General features: G+C 41.4%; 1 protein-coding gene across 7 annotated transcripts; it reads right to left on the reverse strand.

Moving 5' to 3' along the window:
- Positions 1-820: 820 nt before the first annotated feature.
- On the reverse strand, positions 821-18,689 carry znf821 (zinc finger protein 821). Of its 7 annotated transcripts, none has more exons than XM_085401860.1 (6): positions 18,557-18,689; positions 6,874-7,005; positions 6,614-6,732; positions 4,979-5,077; positions 4,425-4,591; positions 821-2,824 (listed from the first exon to the last, which is right to left on the reverse strand). In XM_085401860.1, the coding sequence occupies exons 1-6, from the start codon at positions 18,558-18,560 to the stop codon at positions 1,858-1,860; spliced, it is 1,488 nt and encodes a 495-aa protein (XP_085257986.1). In that variant the 5' UTR covers positions 18,561-18,689; the 3' UTR covers positions 821-1,857. The 7 variants fall into 7 exon arrangements, with proteins under 7 accessions (XP_085257986.1, XP_085257977.1, XP_085257969.1 ...); XM_085401851.1 differs by having other exon boundaries at positions 18,516-18,652; XM_085401843.1 differs by lacking the exon at positions 18,557-18,689 and adding an exon at positions 15,976-16,396 and having other exon boundaries at positions 6,614-6,729.
- Between the last annotated feature and the right edge of the window lie 3 nt (positions 18,690-18,692).

Here is an 18,692-nt window from a genome sequence, read left to right on the forward strand (position 1 = left end):
AAAAAGCCTCTGAGGATAAAACCAAAACTCCCTTTAATTTTTTTGTCTTTTGTTTTTTCTTCATTAAACCTGCTGGAACTAACAGCCAGGTGGGTTGCGGCTTGTCTAGGAGTGACTCAAACAGAACCGCTGCTCGTTCTTCTTTAAAGAGTACTTCTGAAACTGCTCATTTGACACTGTTAAATGTTTCCATCTGGATAAGCAAAGACAAGAAGTGGAGGTAACAGGCAGGAAATTAAACAAGGGTTATCCAACCATGGCCTCTAATTTTAACATTTTGTAAATCAACAAAACACCTCAAAACACTTTTACAAGAAAAAAAAAACAGATATATATATATATATATTCACATCATATTGCATAAATATGTGCTGGAATGAGGTTAATGAATCTCCTGGTATGGGCTGTATGTGCCGTGAAGTTAGCCCCAGTGCTCAGTAACAGATGAAGGAAACAAACAAAAAAAGTGTTTAGAACAATTTCCACTTGTCATGTGACTCCATAAAAGTGACTTGCAGATATAAAACATAATTTAAGTGGTACTGTTTACACATCTTGAAGGTACTGCAGCCTTACAATACATGTGGATGCTACACAAATTGCACAAAGCAGAGGTTGCATTATCTATGTACGATTTCCCGTATGACGGTAAAAACCCACCATGTCGGAACCCGCTCATGAGGAAAACAAATGCATCTTTTAGGGCAGAATTCAAGTAATGCGACAAATTCTGAGGTCAACGGGTAACATGTTGTGTACTGTTTCTTTGCAACCACTTACAGGAATAGAATATTCCTCAATGCAATGAGCCCAAACATATAAGAGGTAACTAATGTATTTTACAGTACAATAACAGCAGCACAGACTTTATGACTTTACTTTTTTGTTGTTTTTTAAGAGCCAGAGAAAACCTCTGTAAAAGAAAGTCAAAATATAAATGACATTGGCAAAAATGTTCGGAGTGTAAAGACGCGAGAGTCGTATCTTGGCAAAGAGAATGTACAAAGGTGGACTGCATTGAGATGTAAAACTCAGAAATAAGAGGAATGTAGCTCAACACTGAACACGTTCAATAGGACATTCATTCAAACTTTATGTCAGAATCTATAACGCCTCTTGTTTTTAAAATCACTTGTGAATGTGTGTGTCCTATTAAAGTGCCTGAATGATCAATACAAACATAACAATGTAAAGAAAACAAACAAAAATGACCTGCATCCTCGGTAGTAGTGTACAGTACATATAGAGCTTTGGAAGCTTGGAGTTGGAACGCAGTAAGCCACAGGACAGAGGGCGCGTCCACGGCGCCAGCTGAGGTAGTAGTTTGACTGAACACGAACTTCCCAGGGACCCATGGTAGCAGCTTGAAGAGAGGTGTAGCTACCTGGAAATCAGAGTCACTGGGCTGGCGGAGTGGACCAGAAAGGAGAGGGGACTGTGGCTACAAAGTCCCCTCTCCTGTCACTGAAGGTCCATGTGCAAATGATTTTTTTTTTGTCCCCTCAAAGGAAGTGTAACTGCTCCTATGAGTATGAACTGTGTTAAATCTGCTAGTCCACTGACGCAACAGATAAAATCTCTTTACAACATGCTCTTATGTCATCATCCATACAATAAGAAACATTCTCATCCCTGTTCCCAAGGTTTTCTAGGCTGTTTAAAAAAAGACGTTGAAGAAGTTTTTGTTGTATTTAACAAAGCAGCTTGTGTGCGAAGCTGTTCGACGCAGATCGAGCTGAGAGGAAACCAGCTAGGAATGGTTCTCTGTGAACAGGCAGCCTGATGGCGCAGTGCAGAGGTTAATGATGCTGCGAGAAGCCAACTGGATTCTGCCCTCACCCGATTGGCCTGGGCCCACTAGGGCAGCTTCATGAATAGACCATTATCAATGGAGGGGACAGGCATAGGGCAGGGAAACTGGAAGAGACTCATGTCTGCTGTGAGGGCAGCCATGGCTGCAGGATCGTGCTCTATCTGTGTCCTCAGAGCAGGGTCAATCTTGTCCAGCCGTCGCTTGATCCTCTTTGCCTCCCTCTCGCGGATCAGCCTGGCCTGCCTCTTCTCTGGTGTCTCGTTGGCCCTCTTTAATCGCATGGCCTCCCTGTCCCTCTGCAGCCTGCGTGCCCGCTGCTCCTCCGTTTCCTGCATCCTCTGCATGCGCTTGGCCTCGCGGTCCCGCAGCCGCCTCAGCTCCCTCTCTTCTTCTGTCTCACACGCCCGCTTGTTCTTCTTTGCCGTGCGCTCACGCTCCAGACGCTGCAGTCGGGCCTCCAAGGGCTCGTTCTTCCGACGCAGAGCCCATTTTCGCATCGGTGACTGGGCCGCCACTAGCTGCTGATAAGCCACGCAGCTGTTGCACACCAGCAGCACTCCGGCAGGATACACTGGCATAGGGCTCAGGATATCAGGGATAGGAGGAAGGCCTGAAGAGGAGGAGTTGAGTGCATCAGGGATTGAGGCGAGGGATGGCCCTTCAGAGAGGAGACTATCGGGCAGTGAGGGAAATGCGGGTCCCTGGTCTGTGCACGGTCCTGATCCTGGCCCAGGGCCATGACATGGTCTGGGGCCTTGACACTGGCTTGAGATATGACCCTGCCCTTGGCAGGAACGTTGGGCTTGACATAGGTTGGGATTGGGGTTAGTTGCTTGACACGGGCAAGGACCCTGACACGAACTGGGACTAGGGCCCAGTCCATGGCAAGAGTCAGTGCAGGGGCCCGGGCTGCTCATGGGGCTGCTCGAGAGGGACTGGGACATGGAACTGGTGTCCCTTCCCCCAGTAAAATCCATCCTAGTTGTGTCGAGGACTTCTTTAAGCTTCTCCCTACGACAGGAAACATGAATCAGGTAAACATCCTTTTTTTTTTTCTTTTTTTTTCTTTTTTTTTTAAGTGGTCTGGACTCTTCCAGGGAAGCATTAGATCCCTGATAGAAAGCTTGCTCCTGTCTAAATCTTTAATGTGGGGATCATAGAGCCTTTCACTTGAGGTCTCCTAGACGAGATTTGTTTCCTGTTAAAAATAAACGTATTCATTTTATACTGCGTCTAAGTAAAATGCTTTTAGCTCTCTCACCGTCACTATAAACTAACTTTCATCTGAGTTTTGAACAGCTGGTGGGGTTTCTGTGCACACAGCCACAGCGTGCCTGAGATCACGATATCTGTGATATACTCTCTCGCTTACGTTACACAGAGACAAGAGCAGGAGGAAAAAAAAACACTAAACTATCTGAAACTAAGTGTTCAGAGCAGTCTGAAATCCGAGATTTCACCCCGCAGGGATTTTTTTCCACCAGCCTGCAACAAAGGCTTCATACATCAGACTGACAGGCATTGTTTTTGCCTTGAATTTTTGTTAGCCTGGCTCGTATGGTCACATATTTTAGGCAACAGTAAAATTTAGCTTCTGTCAAGCTGCGATGAGTTACATGACTTGAAACCACTTTGCTGCAATGGGAAGAGATGACTGATTCCATGTTAGTCGTTTCCCAAACCTTTTTGCTTCAGAGAGGAATAAGGGCCATGCGTCAAATGAACTCTGGCTAGCTCTCTGGAGAGAAGTTTAACAGGCTGTTAACAGCCTCAGAGGAGGTGACTGTTCAGAAAACACTGGTTGCCAGATGCTGGTTATGTTACTTTATTGTAGCTGGCTGGAACAACATGAAACAGCTTTTCCACGTACATCTAAGATACACCTTTTTTTGTCTCTCTTTAGAATAACAAGTATTTATGTTTTATTTTTCCAAACTTAGCAGCAAATGCTTCTGCCAACTGTAATGCTTCATGACTTTTCTCTTCTCTCCTTTTCATCACTTCACACTGCTTCTCCTTCTACAATGCGTCCTGACCTTGTCAGTGCTGTTTAAATTAGAAATGTAATGGTAGTTGCTAAGCAACACGCAAGTTTATTTCCATTAAATCTGTCATTGCAGTACTAATTTTATTCATCCCTCATGCTCTGCATTCTGTCTAATCCCACACTTGGAAAACCATTGCTCTTTCTCATTCTATTATAATGTATTAAAGAGAAAATGTGACTTCTTTTTACTCAATTTATATTTTCAAAGGTTCGACAAAAGAAAAGGTTTGTCTTTAAAAAAAAAAAGAAAAAAAGTAGCATGCAGTTTTTTATGTTTCTACATTACACTCCTGCCAGAATCAATTTTTAGATACTAGAAAAATTAAAAGGCCTCATTTTAAATAGCTCATCCTTCTGAATCAGTGGTGTCTTTTCACCTTGTCATAAAGGGACCACATATGAGATATTGTTTTAAAATTTTTTAAGATAAATGACATAATTAAATAATAAGCACTAAATAAACACAGAAACTTCAGGACCCAGTTAGTATAATTTTATCACAACATCTATATTCAATCTGCATTTAAGACCTGAGATGAGAGCTACAGCAGAGATGAGCTCAACCTGTTAAAGTTGTTGGTGTCTGTGAAGCGTGCACCACAGACAGCGCAGTTGGAGAGGCGGTCCTCGGAGTGGATGAGAAGATGGCGTCCAAGTGAGCCGGGCGAACTCAGGGCTCGCCCACACACTGGGCACACATAGCTCTTGGTGTTGCTCATCATAGTCGTGTGCTGTTACAAGACAGCAAACAGAGATGAGAAAAGCAGCAAACTTAAAAGATATAATAACTTTGTATTGCAGGCGATTATCAGTTTGCAATATGTTTGCAAAAGAAAAAAATAACAAAGGAAATATACATTTAAAATATTATGAACTTGAAAAGTAAAATTATAATATTTAAATTCATGTCTGCAACAGTTATAATTGATGCTGTGGTTGTTATGCATGGTAGTATAAATGCAAACAGCATACAGAGTTTAAAAAACAAAACTATGCAGCTATATGACAAAGTAGACAGATTGCAGAGCAGATAGGCTGCTGCCACACGGCTTTGAAAATTGCATTTCTTTTTTTGGTTCTGTACTAGATCGGGGCAGGTGAGACGATGTTATTCTCACCTGGTAGACATGGGAGATGAGCTTATCTGGGCTGCTGAAATCCAGCGGGCAGAGAGGACAAACAAAGTTGTTGCTGTGCTCTCCCCCTTCCTCGCTCTCCTGAGGAAAGTCAAGAACCATTTAAACTCGTTTCAGAAGCACATTAACACTACATTCAAATGATTTTACACCTACATCTTACAGTTGTAAATCACAAATCTGAATTCTGAGTTATTTATTAAATTAAGATTTCCAATTTGTATGATGGCAGTTAAAACGTAAAAGAGGCCTTGTTTTGGTCTGAAGCATTTTCACAAGTGGATGAAGATGTGTTGAGTGTATGACTGAGCAAAATTCCCACAAGTCCCGGTGACTCACTGACAGTGACATCACACTGTGTGCTGAGACAGATGTGACTCACAGAACATTTTCAAACAGAAGGTGCAGGCAGAAAACATATTGGTTGGACCTGGGGGTGTTTAATAACTCAAAGGGCACTTTTGAATAAAAATATTGGGCCAGACCTCTTCATCTTTGAATCCAGGTGTTCTCGAACCATTGCACAGGTCTAAAAAAATCAAACAGCCATATGGTCTGCCTTTACAAACATTTGTGAAAAAATGGTTTGCTCTCTGAATTCATGTGTGTTGCTGTAAAATGACGCCAGCGTTGCGAGGACAAGTCCGTTCATGAAATTTCTTCCCTCACAAACAGTCACGATCAGCTGTAAGCTGTATTATTGCAAAGTGGAAGCTTTTAGGAACCACAGCAACTCATCTGTGAATGTGACAGATCATGTAAAGTTACAGAGCAGTGCATAAAATTCACCAACGCTCTGCTGATTCAGTAACTGCATGTGGTTTCATGGCATGGGTTTCCATGGCTCCTGTAAATGTACTAAGTAGGTAGCCCACTACTCCCCCCACACTTTTACTATATTAGTGATGTCTTTTAACTGATTATTTATCATTTTCACTTTTATCTTTTCAAAGTAATAAAACAAAAATGTCAAAAGTTTATTATGTTAATTGTTATTTTGCATACAAATAGAAAGATTTTGGTGAAATATCACTACTTCCTTTCCGGTTATCTCAGGAGAAATATCTGCAATATTCTCTAGCACAGCACATTAGCTTTAAATTCACAGATGCATGAACCTAATTAAACATCATAAAACTGGAGCAGATGACGGGGTGGGCATCTAGATGCAAATTACGGTTCACATTGACTTGTTTTTCATGCACGACTGATGGATGAGAGTTGATAAATTCTTCTCACGCCTACCAACTCGTTTATAAACCACATATTTCATAATCAAACAGATGCAGGGCAGATACTTGTCTTCATTTTTTTTTTTAATCTCTGTCGTGTTTTGTTTGTGTGTTTATTCCACACCACAACGTTACCAGTATGGTCTCTTCTAGTGTAATGCATAAGTTGTGTTCAAACTAATTGATGATGTGCCAAGAAGTTGTTTTCAAAGACGTACACAGTGAGAAATAGATAAAATTATTTTTCCAGTTATGAGAACCTTACCACAACCTTTGTGCGTGTTCCTTTTTTGTATTTGTTAGAATGAAATAAACATTATTGCCATTCAAAGCACCATCATAACAAACACTGGAGTGAAGGTGTCTAAATTAGCAGCCCTCTCACCTCTTTGACTCCTGCTCCTTGTAGGAGACACTGCGTTCTCTTGGTGGTCATGTGGTCGTCAGCAGAGGTGTTGGAGGACGAGTCTTCGCCGTGGTTTTCTGGGTCACTATCGCTGTCTTCTATGGAGGCAAACACAGCCCTATCAATACGGACAGACAACAAAACACAGGGCAGGGCTTATTCTCACTAACACCCCTCATTCCAAGGACATTCCTACAGAGTCCAACAGTCCTTCCCTGACCCTTCCCTCCATCCTGTACCTGAGAAGCTATCCTGCCCTTGGACTTCCTGGGAGTTGTTGCTGCAGCATTCACTGTCCTCTGTGAATTCGTCTCTGCCATCCATGTTAATAGTGTGCTGGAGTCCTGTGATGGTTGAAGTGTGGAATGGCCCTGAAGATAGAAAGACAGTAGAAGGACCGTCGGTAAGATTCTTGAAAAGTTGACTTTCTCACTTGTGGTACATGTAGAAAAAGCCAACAAGCTCTTTCAAACTAGGCTTCAAGACAAGACTGGAGTTGACCTTCTCATAGTCTTGAGACACAACCATAAGACCCGTCATGCCAGTATTAACAACATGTTGGAAATGGACACCAACAGAAACTGTACTACAGGCTAAATCAGCACTCCATCCTTCTAAGATTGGGAGCTACATTCAGCAAAGGAGAGTAGGAGTGGGCCTGTTTCCAGATAGACCCTTGTGGAACAAAGGAAAATGGCGAAAGCTGGTAGTTTTAGAACTCCAGTGGCAGGAGGCGGCTGCAAGATTTGCTAATCTTAGAAGCCCAACAGCAAAAGTGGATGAAGTGGGAAATATTGAATAAAGGGACAATCAACTGGAAACGCACTCAGGCACATCATGACTTTAATTAAAGTGAGCCTTTGTCAAGGCAGGTATACTCAGAGACACAACCAGGTGCTGAAGTCTCTGTCTATCAATGCCAAAAGAGCAGCACCACTGCCACTTTAAGAACAATGACAAAAATACCCTCCATCACTGACCAGGAAGACTTTTGAAGGAGGTTGTTACTAGAAAATGTTCTTTGATACAGGTCAACAGCTTATAATCCCATCAGAAATAGTTGCTTCTGCCCAAAGACCAGATCTGGTACTTTGGTCCACCACTCTCTGTATTGTCTACTTTATAGAACTAAAAGTACCATGGGAAAAAGCTGTGACACACTCAGCTGAAATCAGATGCAGAGCATTGAGGCTGGATAGCAACAGTTTAGCATTCCACAGTTAAACTTATTAAACACTTGGAGATGCACAGCCAAACCCTATGCCACCACCTTCAAGGTGATTCCAGGGATTGCTTAGCGCTGCAGTCAATGGCTGTGGATGGGGAGGAAAGACCCCAGCTGTGCGCCAAGATGTTAGGGACAAACACACAGATCTGATTCGCCTGTGGTGGACCTGCCCCGGTACAGGGTGTACAGGGAGTGCAGAATTATTAGGCAAATGAGTATTTTGTCCACATCATCCTCTTCATGCATGTTGTCTTACTCCAAGCTGTATAGGCTCGAAAGCCTACTGCCAATTAAGCATATTAGGTGATGTGCATCTCTGTAATGAGAAGGGGTGTGGTCTAATGACATCAACACCCTATATCAGGTGTGCATAATTATTAGGCAACGTCCTTTCCTTTGGCAAAATGGGTCAAAAGAAGGACTTGACAGGCTCAGAAAAGTCAAAAATAGTGAGATATCTTGCAGCGGGATGCAGCAGTCTCAAAATTGCAAAGCTTCTGAAGCGTGATCATCGAACAATCAAGCGTTTCATTCAAAATAGTCAACAGGGTCGCAAGAAGCGTGTGGAAAAACCAAGGCGCAAAATAACTGCCCATGAACTGAGAAAAGTCAAGCGTGCAGCTGCCAAGATGCCACTTGCCACCAGTTTGGCCATATTTCAGAGCTGCAACATCACTGGAGTGCCCAAAAGCACAAGGTGTGCAATACTCGGAGACATGGCCAAGGTAAGAAAGGCTGAAAGACGACCACCACTGAACAAGACACACAAGCTGAAACGTCAAGACTGGGCCAAGAAATATCTCAAGACTGGTTTTTCTAAGGTTTTATGGACTGATGAAATGAGAGTGAGTCTTGATGGGCCAGATGGATGGGCCCGTGGCTGGATTGGTAAAGGGCAGAGAGCTCCAGTCCGACTCAGATGCCAGCAAGGTGGAGGTGGAGTACTGGTTTGGGCTGGTATCATCAAAGATGAGCTTGTGGGGCCTTTTCGGGTTGAGGATGGAGTCAAGCTCAACTCCCAGTCCTACTGCCAGTTTCTGGAAGACACCTTCTTCAAGCAGTGGTACAGGAAGAAGTCTGCCTCCTTCAAGAAAAACATGATTTTCATGCAGGACAATGCTCCATCACACGCGTCCAAGTACTCCACAGCTTGGCTGGCAAGAAAGGGTATAAAAGAAGAAAAACTAATGACATGGCCACCTTGTTCACCTGATCTGAACCCCATTGAGAACCTGTGGTCCATCATCAAATGTGAGATTTACAAGGAGGGAAAACAGTACACCTCTCTGAACAGTGTCTGGGAGGCTGTGGTTGCTGCTGCATGCAATGTTGATGGTGAACAGATCAAAACACTGACAGAATCCATGGATGGCAGGCTTTTGAGTGTCCTTGCAAAGAAAGGTGGCTATATTGGTCGCTAATTTGTTTTTGTTCTGTTTTTGAATGTCAGAAATGTATATTTGTGAATGTGGAGATGTTATATTGGTTTCACTGGTAAAAATAAATAATTGAAATGGGTATATATTTGTTTTTTGTTAAGTTGCCTAATAATTATGCACAGTAATAGTCACCTGCACACACAGATATCCCCCTAAAATAGCTAAAACTAAAAACAAACTAAAAACTACCAAAAACATTCAGCGTTGATATTAATGAGTTTTTTGGGTTCATTGAGAACATGGTTGTTGTTCAATAATAAAATTATTCCTCAAAAATACAACTTTCCTAATAATTCTGCACTCCCTGTATTGTAAGCAAAAAGTCACAACACCTAAAGATGCTGAGAAATACAAATGAGGATGTGTCCCTAACATATCCTGGACATTGATAGAACAATAATCTTATACAGAGGACAACTACTACCATCTGGTTCTATGCGTCAAAATCTTGGGCCATAATAGTGTGCCTTAATAGTACTGCAGGTATACTTTTTGTGCAGTTAAATATTAAAAAGCCATGACTGACAGTCACTGGCCTTCAGCCTGACTGCAGCTGTTGTTGGAAGGAGTTAAAAATGCCAACATGTTGCCAAGGAAGCTAAAGAGGCACCTGGAATCCTGACATAACTTCAGAGAGAAATCTCCACTTCAGCAGATGCTGGATCAGAACCAGGGACAACAAGACTGCCTGTTGGATTGTGTATGACAGAATCTGATGAGTTTAGTGCAGCCTATAGTGAAGCACAAAAAGAACTGAAGGCTTTTTGCTCAAAAATATCTTCATCTGACTGCACAATCAGAAGAACTGATGATATTCCAAATGAGGCTTCTTTTATAGGTATACCTTGAAATTTTGTCCTGCCTTGGGCACAAAAAGAAAACGATTCTGAGCAACTGTCTCTACCCATACATTGTACCCGGCATATGAAAGCTTTATCTCCATAGCAACTTCATTACAGCATCCGCTACTGTAGTGTATCACAAGAAGGTATAAATCTTTAAATCTTTTAATAGAAGTGGTTTCACCTATTGCTGAAGTTCCATGGTTTGATCACACTTAATGTGGATCACGCCATCCAATTACAATTAAAAAATCTTGAGATTATTGCAGAAATATAACACGCTAATGAAAACAAAACCTATAATCAGAGCAAAACTGATAGAAAGCTGTCCCAGAGAGTAAATTATTGAAACCATTCTACCTTTTTCTTAGCACTCTGGGGGCGCGATCAGCTTGAGAAGAACTTCTTAGCAGATTCATCTGGTTTTATATGACCTATACAACAAGCAGCAGGATTCATACAAAAGCAGCGAGACAAGCCCAGTTGCATATATGCATGCACATTTACTTCATTTGCATCCCAACCCCCACTATTTTTACACACATATACAATCACAGATACATGCTAGCTGTTCCGACAGCCATGCTGCAGTCCCACGGGGGTAGCAGCCTGCACTGTTATCCTCCAGCTAACTGCCTAGCTGCTCCGTTTCTCTCTCTCTCCTTCAGTACCACCCACACACTGAACAGCCTGGCTCGCCCTCTGTCCTCCCAGCTTATATATGGAGCTCTGTCTACTTCTATATCTTTACCATCAGCTCCGAGGGGGAGGATAAAGCTTTGCACCATGACAGCCCATATGTAGCTCATTTCACTTGCCGCGATGCCACACTTTATTGTACACAGCGGCCCTTTTTGGCTGCAGGATGCGATGCAATCCCTTCACTTTTCTTCTTATTACACTGGACTCCGCAAACGCTCATTCAACTGCCAGCACTGCTCCTTTGGATGCAGTCTTGGTGAAAACTCCTCTGGCATTCACACATAGGAACATCACCACTTGAGATAGCGAAAATTAATGATAGCTTAAAATCCAATTTTCTTCCCTTGTGTGCTCCCTCTCCATTTACACAGATCAGAAGATGGGAGAGAGAGATCCTGACTTCAGTTACCTGAGACTGGCAGAAGTAATTACAGCATTCATCACAATCCTGAGGTACTGTGCACGGTGCACAGACACACACTTTCTCTTTTATTGTGTGTGTGAGCAAGACAGAAGTATAATCTTAAAGCTAGTCATTTGGCTACTTGTGAGAAGTTGGTATGTGAACACAGTTTGGGCACTTTTCCCACAGAAATCCAAGCATTCGTTAGAGTGGGTCCGAGTATTGAACTGTGAACTACTACAACAGGCTGGCTTCTCGGCACATAGCCAATGATTGATGTGTGAGAGATACCCATCCCCCCACCGCTACGGTTCTGTCTGTACATCTGTCTCTCCTTGCTCCCCCCCGCCGCCACCATCACCACTACCCACCCTCCTCGCTCCCTCAGTCTCTAGCACTGCGATGTTATCTCTGAGTCTGTGTGTCTGTAGGCAGGAGGTGACGCAGTGTCTGACTGAATCCAGACAAAGAGACAAACTCATCAGCCAAGAGACACACACAAGAGGGAGAGGGCTGGTTGGGGGGGGGGGGCAGGCCGGGGGTGGTAGGGTGACGGAGGGGTAGCGCCCAAAACAAAACAGACAAAAGACAGAATGCCAAAACTCTACTCAAACACAGAGCAATGGGGGTCCTGTTGAATTCAAAGGCCCCTCCTTCTCCTTTTCAGCAGCCATCCCCTCCAAAAACGCACACATGCAGACACACAACACTGTCTGAATCTGCAGAAGTACTGGGGCCCCCCCCTCTTACGTCCACAGACTTTCTGGAGAACAAGGACGGTGGGCCAGACATCGGATCAGTTCTCACCACGAATAACCTACATGTTTAGATTAGGATTTTGCTTCAACTACAAGACTGACAAACACCTTGTAGCCACACGAGACTCAAAGTTGGATTCATAACAGCCCCCCCACCTGAGAACTCAATTTCATAGTTGGATCAACAATACATATATAATGTGAAATATTCTGAAATAACACCTTATTTGTTATAATTAATACTAATAAAGGTTTTCAGAACTTCTACATTTAGGTACAGAAAAATTATGAAACCAAAGCCTCACATATACTGTTACACAAATATACTGTACTTCCCTGACAGGCATCCACTTGACACCACGAGGGTATGCACCACCACCTCCAAACAAAATACTTTTATGTAATGCATAAAAATCTTGAGTATTGTTGTACATCAAACTTAACAGCTAGACAGACACCGCTGTTGTATCATTGTCTGGAATTCCCTGTGTGTGTGTTTGTGTGTGTGTGTGTGCGTACTACTGAGTGTGTGCATTTGTGTGTGTGTGTGAGCATGTGCATGTGTGTCAGCCCGCCTGCCTGTCAGACTGTCTCCCTGCCTGTCTGGTCTGTCAGTCTGTCTGGTCTGACCCACTCAAAGGGGACAGCTCTTTGAATGCAATTCATACCTCACAAGAAAAGACAGGTAAAACAAATCATGGTGAGGAAGAATGAAAGTTGGTGTGCAAAAGGTGTCCTTCTGCACTCACAAGAATTAAAAAAAACAAACAACATATTATACAACAGTCTTGGGGCCTCCTGAGGCCTTTCGCTCACTCTCAAAGGTGTTTCAGAGCAACAAATGAGCTCATTAGCTCACAGGGATGACTGCGGTCTGCAGCAAGTGTGAGATGCATTTCTCCAGAAGTTTAAACAAACTCTTTAGAAAGGAGGGTTGCAGCATACTTCAGTAGATTACACTGGGCAATCCCCTTCAGTGGACAAAAACTAGCTTAAGATAAGAGGTCAGCAGGGTAAGCACTGACAAGAGCATCCTGGTAGAAGATGAGTCACCAACAAAATATCTACATTAGAGGGTCTCCCAAGAGCTCCTGAGATCTGCTTCAATAAATTTATCTGTGCTTTATAAAAATATGACACTATTTTAAAATAGAATTTGGTCAACAAATGTCAGTAATCCAGTCAGTATGCATTACACTGTAAGCGACCAGTAAGCCCAAGGTCCCTTCTTTAAATGGAAGAAATTACTATTTAGCTAAAAAATTATTTAACAGATGAGCAGCAAACCATCACATATAAACAACAGAAACCAGATGTTTGTTTATTCAGATGACTGCTTACCATTAAAATAAAATCTTAATTAAAATCTGGGATGGAAAACTAAGATGTTGAACAGAATTAGAAAGTAAGCATGAAAAGTGTTTGTGCAGTAGAAAAATATTAGACGTATCATTCAATAAGGGAAGAAAGGGGAAATAACAGAAACACTCTTGCATACAACACAAGGGAAGTCTTTCTGCTTGTGTGCTCAGTAATGCTCTCCTGCAATCTTGTCCTAAATCTGAGCTGTCAGAGAAAACTGAATCAAGTGCACGCATAGCTACTGTTTGTACAAGCTGAAACCTCTGTCCCTTCTGTTCATGGTTTAGTCATAGGTGGGGGGTTTTTTGTTTTGTTTTTTTAAATGCCTCATACTTTTTTTTTTTTTAAAAGAGCAGATAACTGACAAAAATAACATCTCAAAACTGAAACCAGAAACATGGTTAGCCACAAGCCTTGATACCTAAATTAACTGAAAGATTCTTTCACACAACATTTCTAGTCAATATAAGCTTGTCGGCCTTAAAGGAGAGATATTTATAAAAAATATTTTAAGCCTGTAATCAGCACCAACAAGTAATAAGCTCCACTATTAAAATACAAGTGATAGTGGCTACTTAAATTATTTTTAAAAATGTACCAGGAGTGTGCTCTTTCACATATTATGTAACACATTCAGTTATTTGTCATTACATGCTGCAATAGTGTAGCTTGCATTGTTATAAGCTTGTGTACCTGTATGTGTGTGAGTACTTTGGCAGGTGTTTGTCTGTCTGTGGGTAGCTTGTTGTTGTGATTTGGCACTGTATAAATAAAATTGAACTGAAGTGAAAGACAGTGCCAACAACAGTACTAATCACACACACAAAACTTTACAGATGAGATCTAAATGAGGCCGAGTTTGAGATTGTGTGTGGTGCGGCGAGTATTTGCATTAAAGTGTAGTAATGCCTTCTGATCACCAGACAAGGTTTTTCCTGGCTCAAAATTGGCCTTTTGGGGATGACGCCACATACAGGTAAGGTGAGAGTATTGGGTATCTTACATATCTTAGTTATTTTTAAACAACTGATAAATGAAAAAGCGAGTCGGGTTAAAGACTAAATTTAACCCTACATAAAAACTGACTGATAGTTTTATCACTGTGCGAGTGGTTTTTCTGTGGTGTGGTAAACACTAAAATTATGCTGGAAAAACCTTGCAAGATGGTCACTATTGATTTTCTAGTCTGTTGAGTGCATCTGACCTGAGCTTGCTCTCACTGCATTTATTGCCCATTTTATGCCCGTTTCTTTTGTTTTCATATACCTGTAAATAATAACTGTGGTCAAGTGGGACCGCACTAAGATTGGATCAAAGTGGCTGCATCACCCGTCAACACGCTGGCATTAAGTATGCATGGTTATTACTGCATTATTACCAAGCATGATAGAGTAGCTATTATTGGTTTCTACTTGTGATTCTGTGTGTGTCATCATGGTAAAATGTACCATAGAGATACCTCAAACTGAATTTCGAAAATGCTGACAGTTGTTTGTATATGTGTCTGTGGGCAAATTTTTCCAGTGCAGTAATGTCACAAAAGCTGTAAGGCGCTGACACAAAACATTACATATCTGTATTCTTCAGCGAAATAACGGTTAAGTCAGAAGATGGGTGTGGTCCAACTCATGAGTGCTGAATACTTAGTACTAATGAGTCTAAATGTCAGTATTCTGGCATGTGTCACAACTTGTGTCATCCCACTGCAAGATGGTCTCTAGTTATAGGGCTCATGGGCTGGATCACACAAGTTTACCAGCTTGGCATCAACTACAAACCTGCCACATTTCATGGCTTTATCTGTTATTTTGGCAAAACCTGTTCCCAAATATACACATTTTGGCACATTCCAAAAAGGTTTTTACCTTCAATACAAAGAAAAGTCACCAGGACTGTAATATTTAAAAAACCCCAAAAAAACCCAGTAGTCTTGGTAAATGGGGGTTGATTTACTCAAACTTAAAATACATGTTTGTTTATCAAATAATCAAAGAATTCTGATAAGGAAGTTACCACTCTTTGCATTGGCTCTATGTGGACCAATCACACTTACAGCCACCTCACAAAATCCAACTTCCACCCATGAAAAAACAAACAAACCCAAAACTCAATGCATGCACAAAAGCACCTGCCAAAATACTCAAAACTAATTCTGTGGTAGTTCCTGCAACAGTAGGTGTCCTGTGACTGCATTTTAAAACTATGATACACATGCATATCTTTTTGGACAATCTTCATAGAGTTAAAATACTCCCTAACCCCTTACCCTCACATTAACCATCACAATTAAAGTGCTAACCCTAACCTACCTCTACCTCAAAAAATAAATAAATAAAAACAAAAAACAACTTTTGAACCCCAAACTGCCTTTTGCCTAATTCCTGGTTCTTTAAAAGCTGTCTGGCAACACAAATATCATTAGTTACGATGTTTATATCCTACAAATATAGATAAAACAAACAAACAAACACACACGGAGAGAGAGAAAACTCACAATGCTTGCCTCACAGCGTGATCATGTCAACCGACCCAAGTATACACGGATAGCGCAAGTGTCATCAATAAAACTCGTGAAATAGTAAGAGAGACAATACCTGAAATACCTACAGTTAACTTTGAAGGGGTTGGTCTGTTTTCGCCTGGACATATTACTGCCCAAACCGGTTGGAAAAATTGAAAAAAAGAAAAGAAAAAAAGAATATCCTAACCCCGGACGGTCCAAGTATGTTCAGAGGGAGCAGATGATGAAGAAAATAATAATATAAAAAAATCAAATCGTTTAGATCAGAAACTGGGTCGTTTTCGGAGATTAAAAAATAAAAAAACGGGCACATTTAAGAGTCACATTCTTGCGGTCTTTTTTGTTGTTGTCTTTTTTAAAAGCCCCCTTCTTCAGCCGATTATCGGGTTAAGACGATGTCCAAGCCCGGACAGAGAGACTCCGAGCAGCTCCGAGCTGCTCCGATCCCGATCCGCTGGCACCCGCGCACAACTGCAGCGCAGCACGAGCTCAGCTGATATCTAAACGTAAAAGGAATGAAGCTAACGTCGAACAGCATTGTGGGATGTGTAGGGACGCAGGGGAGTTCAAGTGAAAGATACTATGCTGCATTCAGGTCGTGTGGGAGAAAAAAACCCGACCATGTTCAAATATCAATTTAAAGTAAGTAAATTTCTGTGGGCGGTTTTGACGAAGCAATGATTCCTATTTAACTTCATAAGCTCTGTAACTATAACCTGACAATGACACCTCAACTAATAACTAATAAATATCCATCCAAGGACTACTCAGCACATCACATCCCCAATAAACACTATCATAAGAACTCACCTACGCATCTGAAATCTACCGAAAATAAATGAATAAATAGATAGATAAATAAAACATAAAAACAAACCCATAATCTGAAAGGACCTTGAAGGATTAATGTGTCAAATCATATTCTTAGGTTAAATTATTGTTCTAATCATATTCTTGTATTATGAATATTGTTATTAAATAGAAAGGGGAAATTAATGTTCAAGCAATTATTTTGCACTTACACATTTGATAAGTCAGTTACACTTTTGAGTTCATGTTGCCATTAGACAAAGAGTACAAACACAACATACAACGGGATGCTGCATCCTGTCACAGTGACAAAGTAAACTTTTTTTCCTGCTGTATGGCCAAATGAAGAAACTGACAACATACAGAAGCCTTCTAGAGTGATTCTGGACAACCAAATTTAAAAAAGAAAAGTACAGTATGCAACAAATAAATAGCACATCTTTAGATTTACAACAAACAAAAAACTAAACTGAAAACTGCAACGACTCAGTTCTGTTTAGTACAGATATACACTCAGTATTTCTGTAACTTACATTATACAATATAAGTCTTTTGTTTTACACAATGAAATTATGTGAGAGCGGCAGTCCAGGGAGTGTGCTAGGGCCTCATAGGAGAATTTTTACAATAAATACACACATAAAAAAATACATTCAATTTGGCATTTTTCGATTAACAGGGATATATTTTTAAGATTACCACTAAAGTGTATAGATAAACCTATAGGATAGAGGTACTTTTATAGGCTAAATAAAATGATCATCCAGTCCTTCACTTTCCTTGAGTGAAGTGTGTGTGTGTGTGTGTGTGTGTGTGTGTGTGGGGGGGGGGGGGGGGGGGGGGGGGCAGTTGTAGCCTATCCCAGTCAGAGTCAGGGTATACCATGGACAAGCTGCCAATCTATTGCAGGGCTAACCCATAGAGACAACTATTCAAACTCATATTCACACTTGAAGCTAATTTAGGATCACCAGTTAATCTAACCCCATGCATGTCTTTGACCTGTGGGAGGAAGTTAAGAGTTTTCGGAGAGTGAACCCACCATACAGATGTGGAAAGAACATCCAGAAAGGCCTCAGACTGAATTTAAACCAAGAAGCTTCTTGCTGTGAGGCGACAGTGCTATTTCAAATAATTAAAAAAAATACATGAACATTTACTTTTTATTATGCATATATTTTTTATTCTAAAATGCACAGAGATGCCTCCACTGATTGGACACTGACAAAGCTGAGAGTATTTTTCTGTTACAAAAGCCTTACTATTTCTGAGCCTCTCGCACGGTTTGTGATACCTTTGTGCTCCCTTTAGCCATAATAGGAAGAAAAAGTAGTGCTACAATTGATCATGACACTTGTAATTTCATTTTCAACTCTCTTTCTAACTGCATATCCTACAGTCAACACTAGATGTCGCTACAAACCGTTGGACTGTCAATGTCATAACATTGCATGTAGTCGTCATCACTGACTGCCACGAGTAAACTGACCGCAGCACCACATTGACCGGGTGAAAATGTACTCTTCCGCACGCTCGAGCAAAAATATGCCATCTCAACAAAATAATCTCGTCAGGTCATGAAATCGCCTTTGTGAGGCAAGTGGCAGATGACACACATTCAGACGCAAACGGCACGTCACGTTATGCACTGTTATTTAGATATCCAGTCAGTGAGTACAACGGGATAACATCAGCTAGCTGGCTAATGATAACAAGCCTAACGTTAGCCCATTATAGTTACTGTGAGAACGATGGAAGCGAACAAGCCACACAGCAATTAGTAAATGATAAGAAAGGGTTGAGTACAGTCACCTACCTACATCTCCCATCATAATGAAGACATAATTCAACTATTACCCATGTTGTCCAGTGAACATATGAGGCAGGAGTCTCGAGTAAGGGGCACAGACTGTGATTAAGTCCTCCCGTACAGCTAACGTTACTGTACGCTGATGATAAACATGAGCTCTTCTTTCGCGAACCCCTTGCGATC

Source organism: Rhamphochromis longiceps, linkage group LG1 (assembly GCF_057381845.1).
Source record: "Rhamphochromis longiceps isolate RC_006_pf linkage group LG1, R_longiceps_female_GT1.1, whole genome shotgun sequence".
Taxonomy (NCBI): Eukaryota; Metazoa; Chordata; class Actinopteri; order Cichliformes; family Cichlidae; genus Rhamphochromis; species Rhamphochromis longiceps.

Excerpts from the sequence above, each read along its gene's own strand:
- znf821 (XM_085401835.1), bottom strand. The coding sequence starts at position 16,015 with ATGTCCAGGCGAAAACAGACCAACCCCTTCAAAGTTAACT. Across the intron at positions 6,733-6,873 it reads AGGGCAGGATAGCTTCTCAG|AAGACAGCGATAGTGACCCA; the intron begins GTACAGGATGGA and ends TTGCCTCCATAG. Across the intron at positions 2,825-4,424 it reads GACACCAACAACTTTAACAG|GGAGAAGCTTAAAGAAGTCC; the intron begins GTTGAGCTCATC and ends TTCCTGTCGTAG.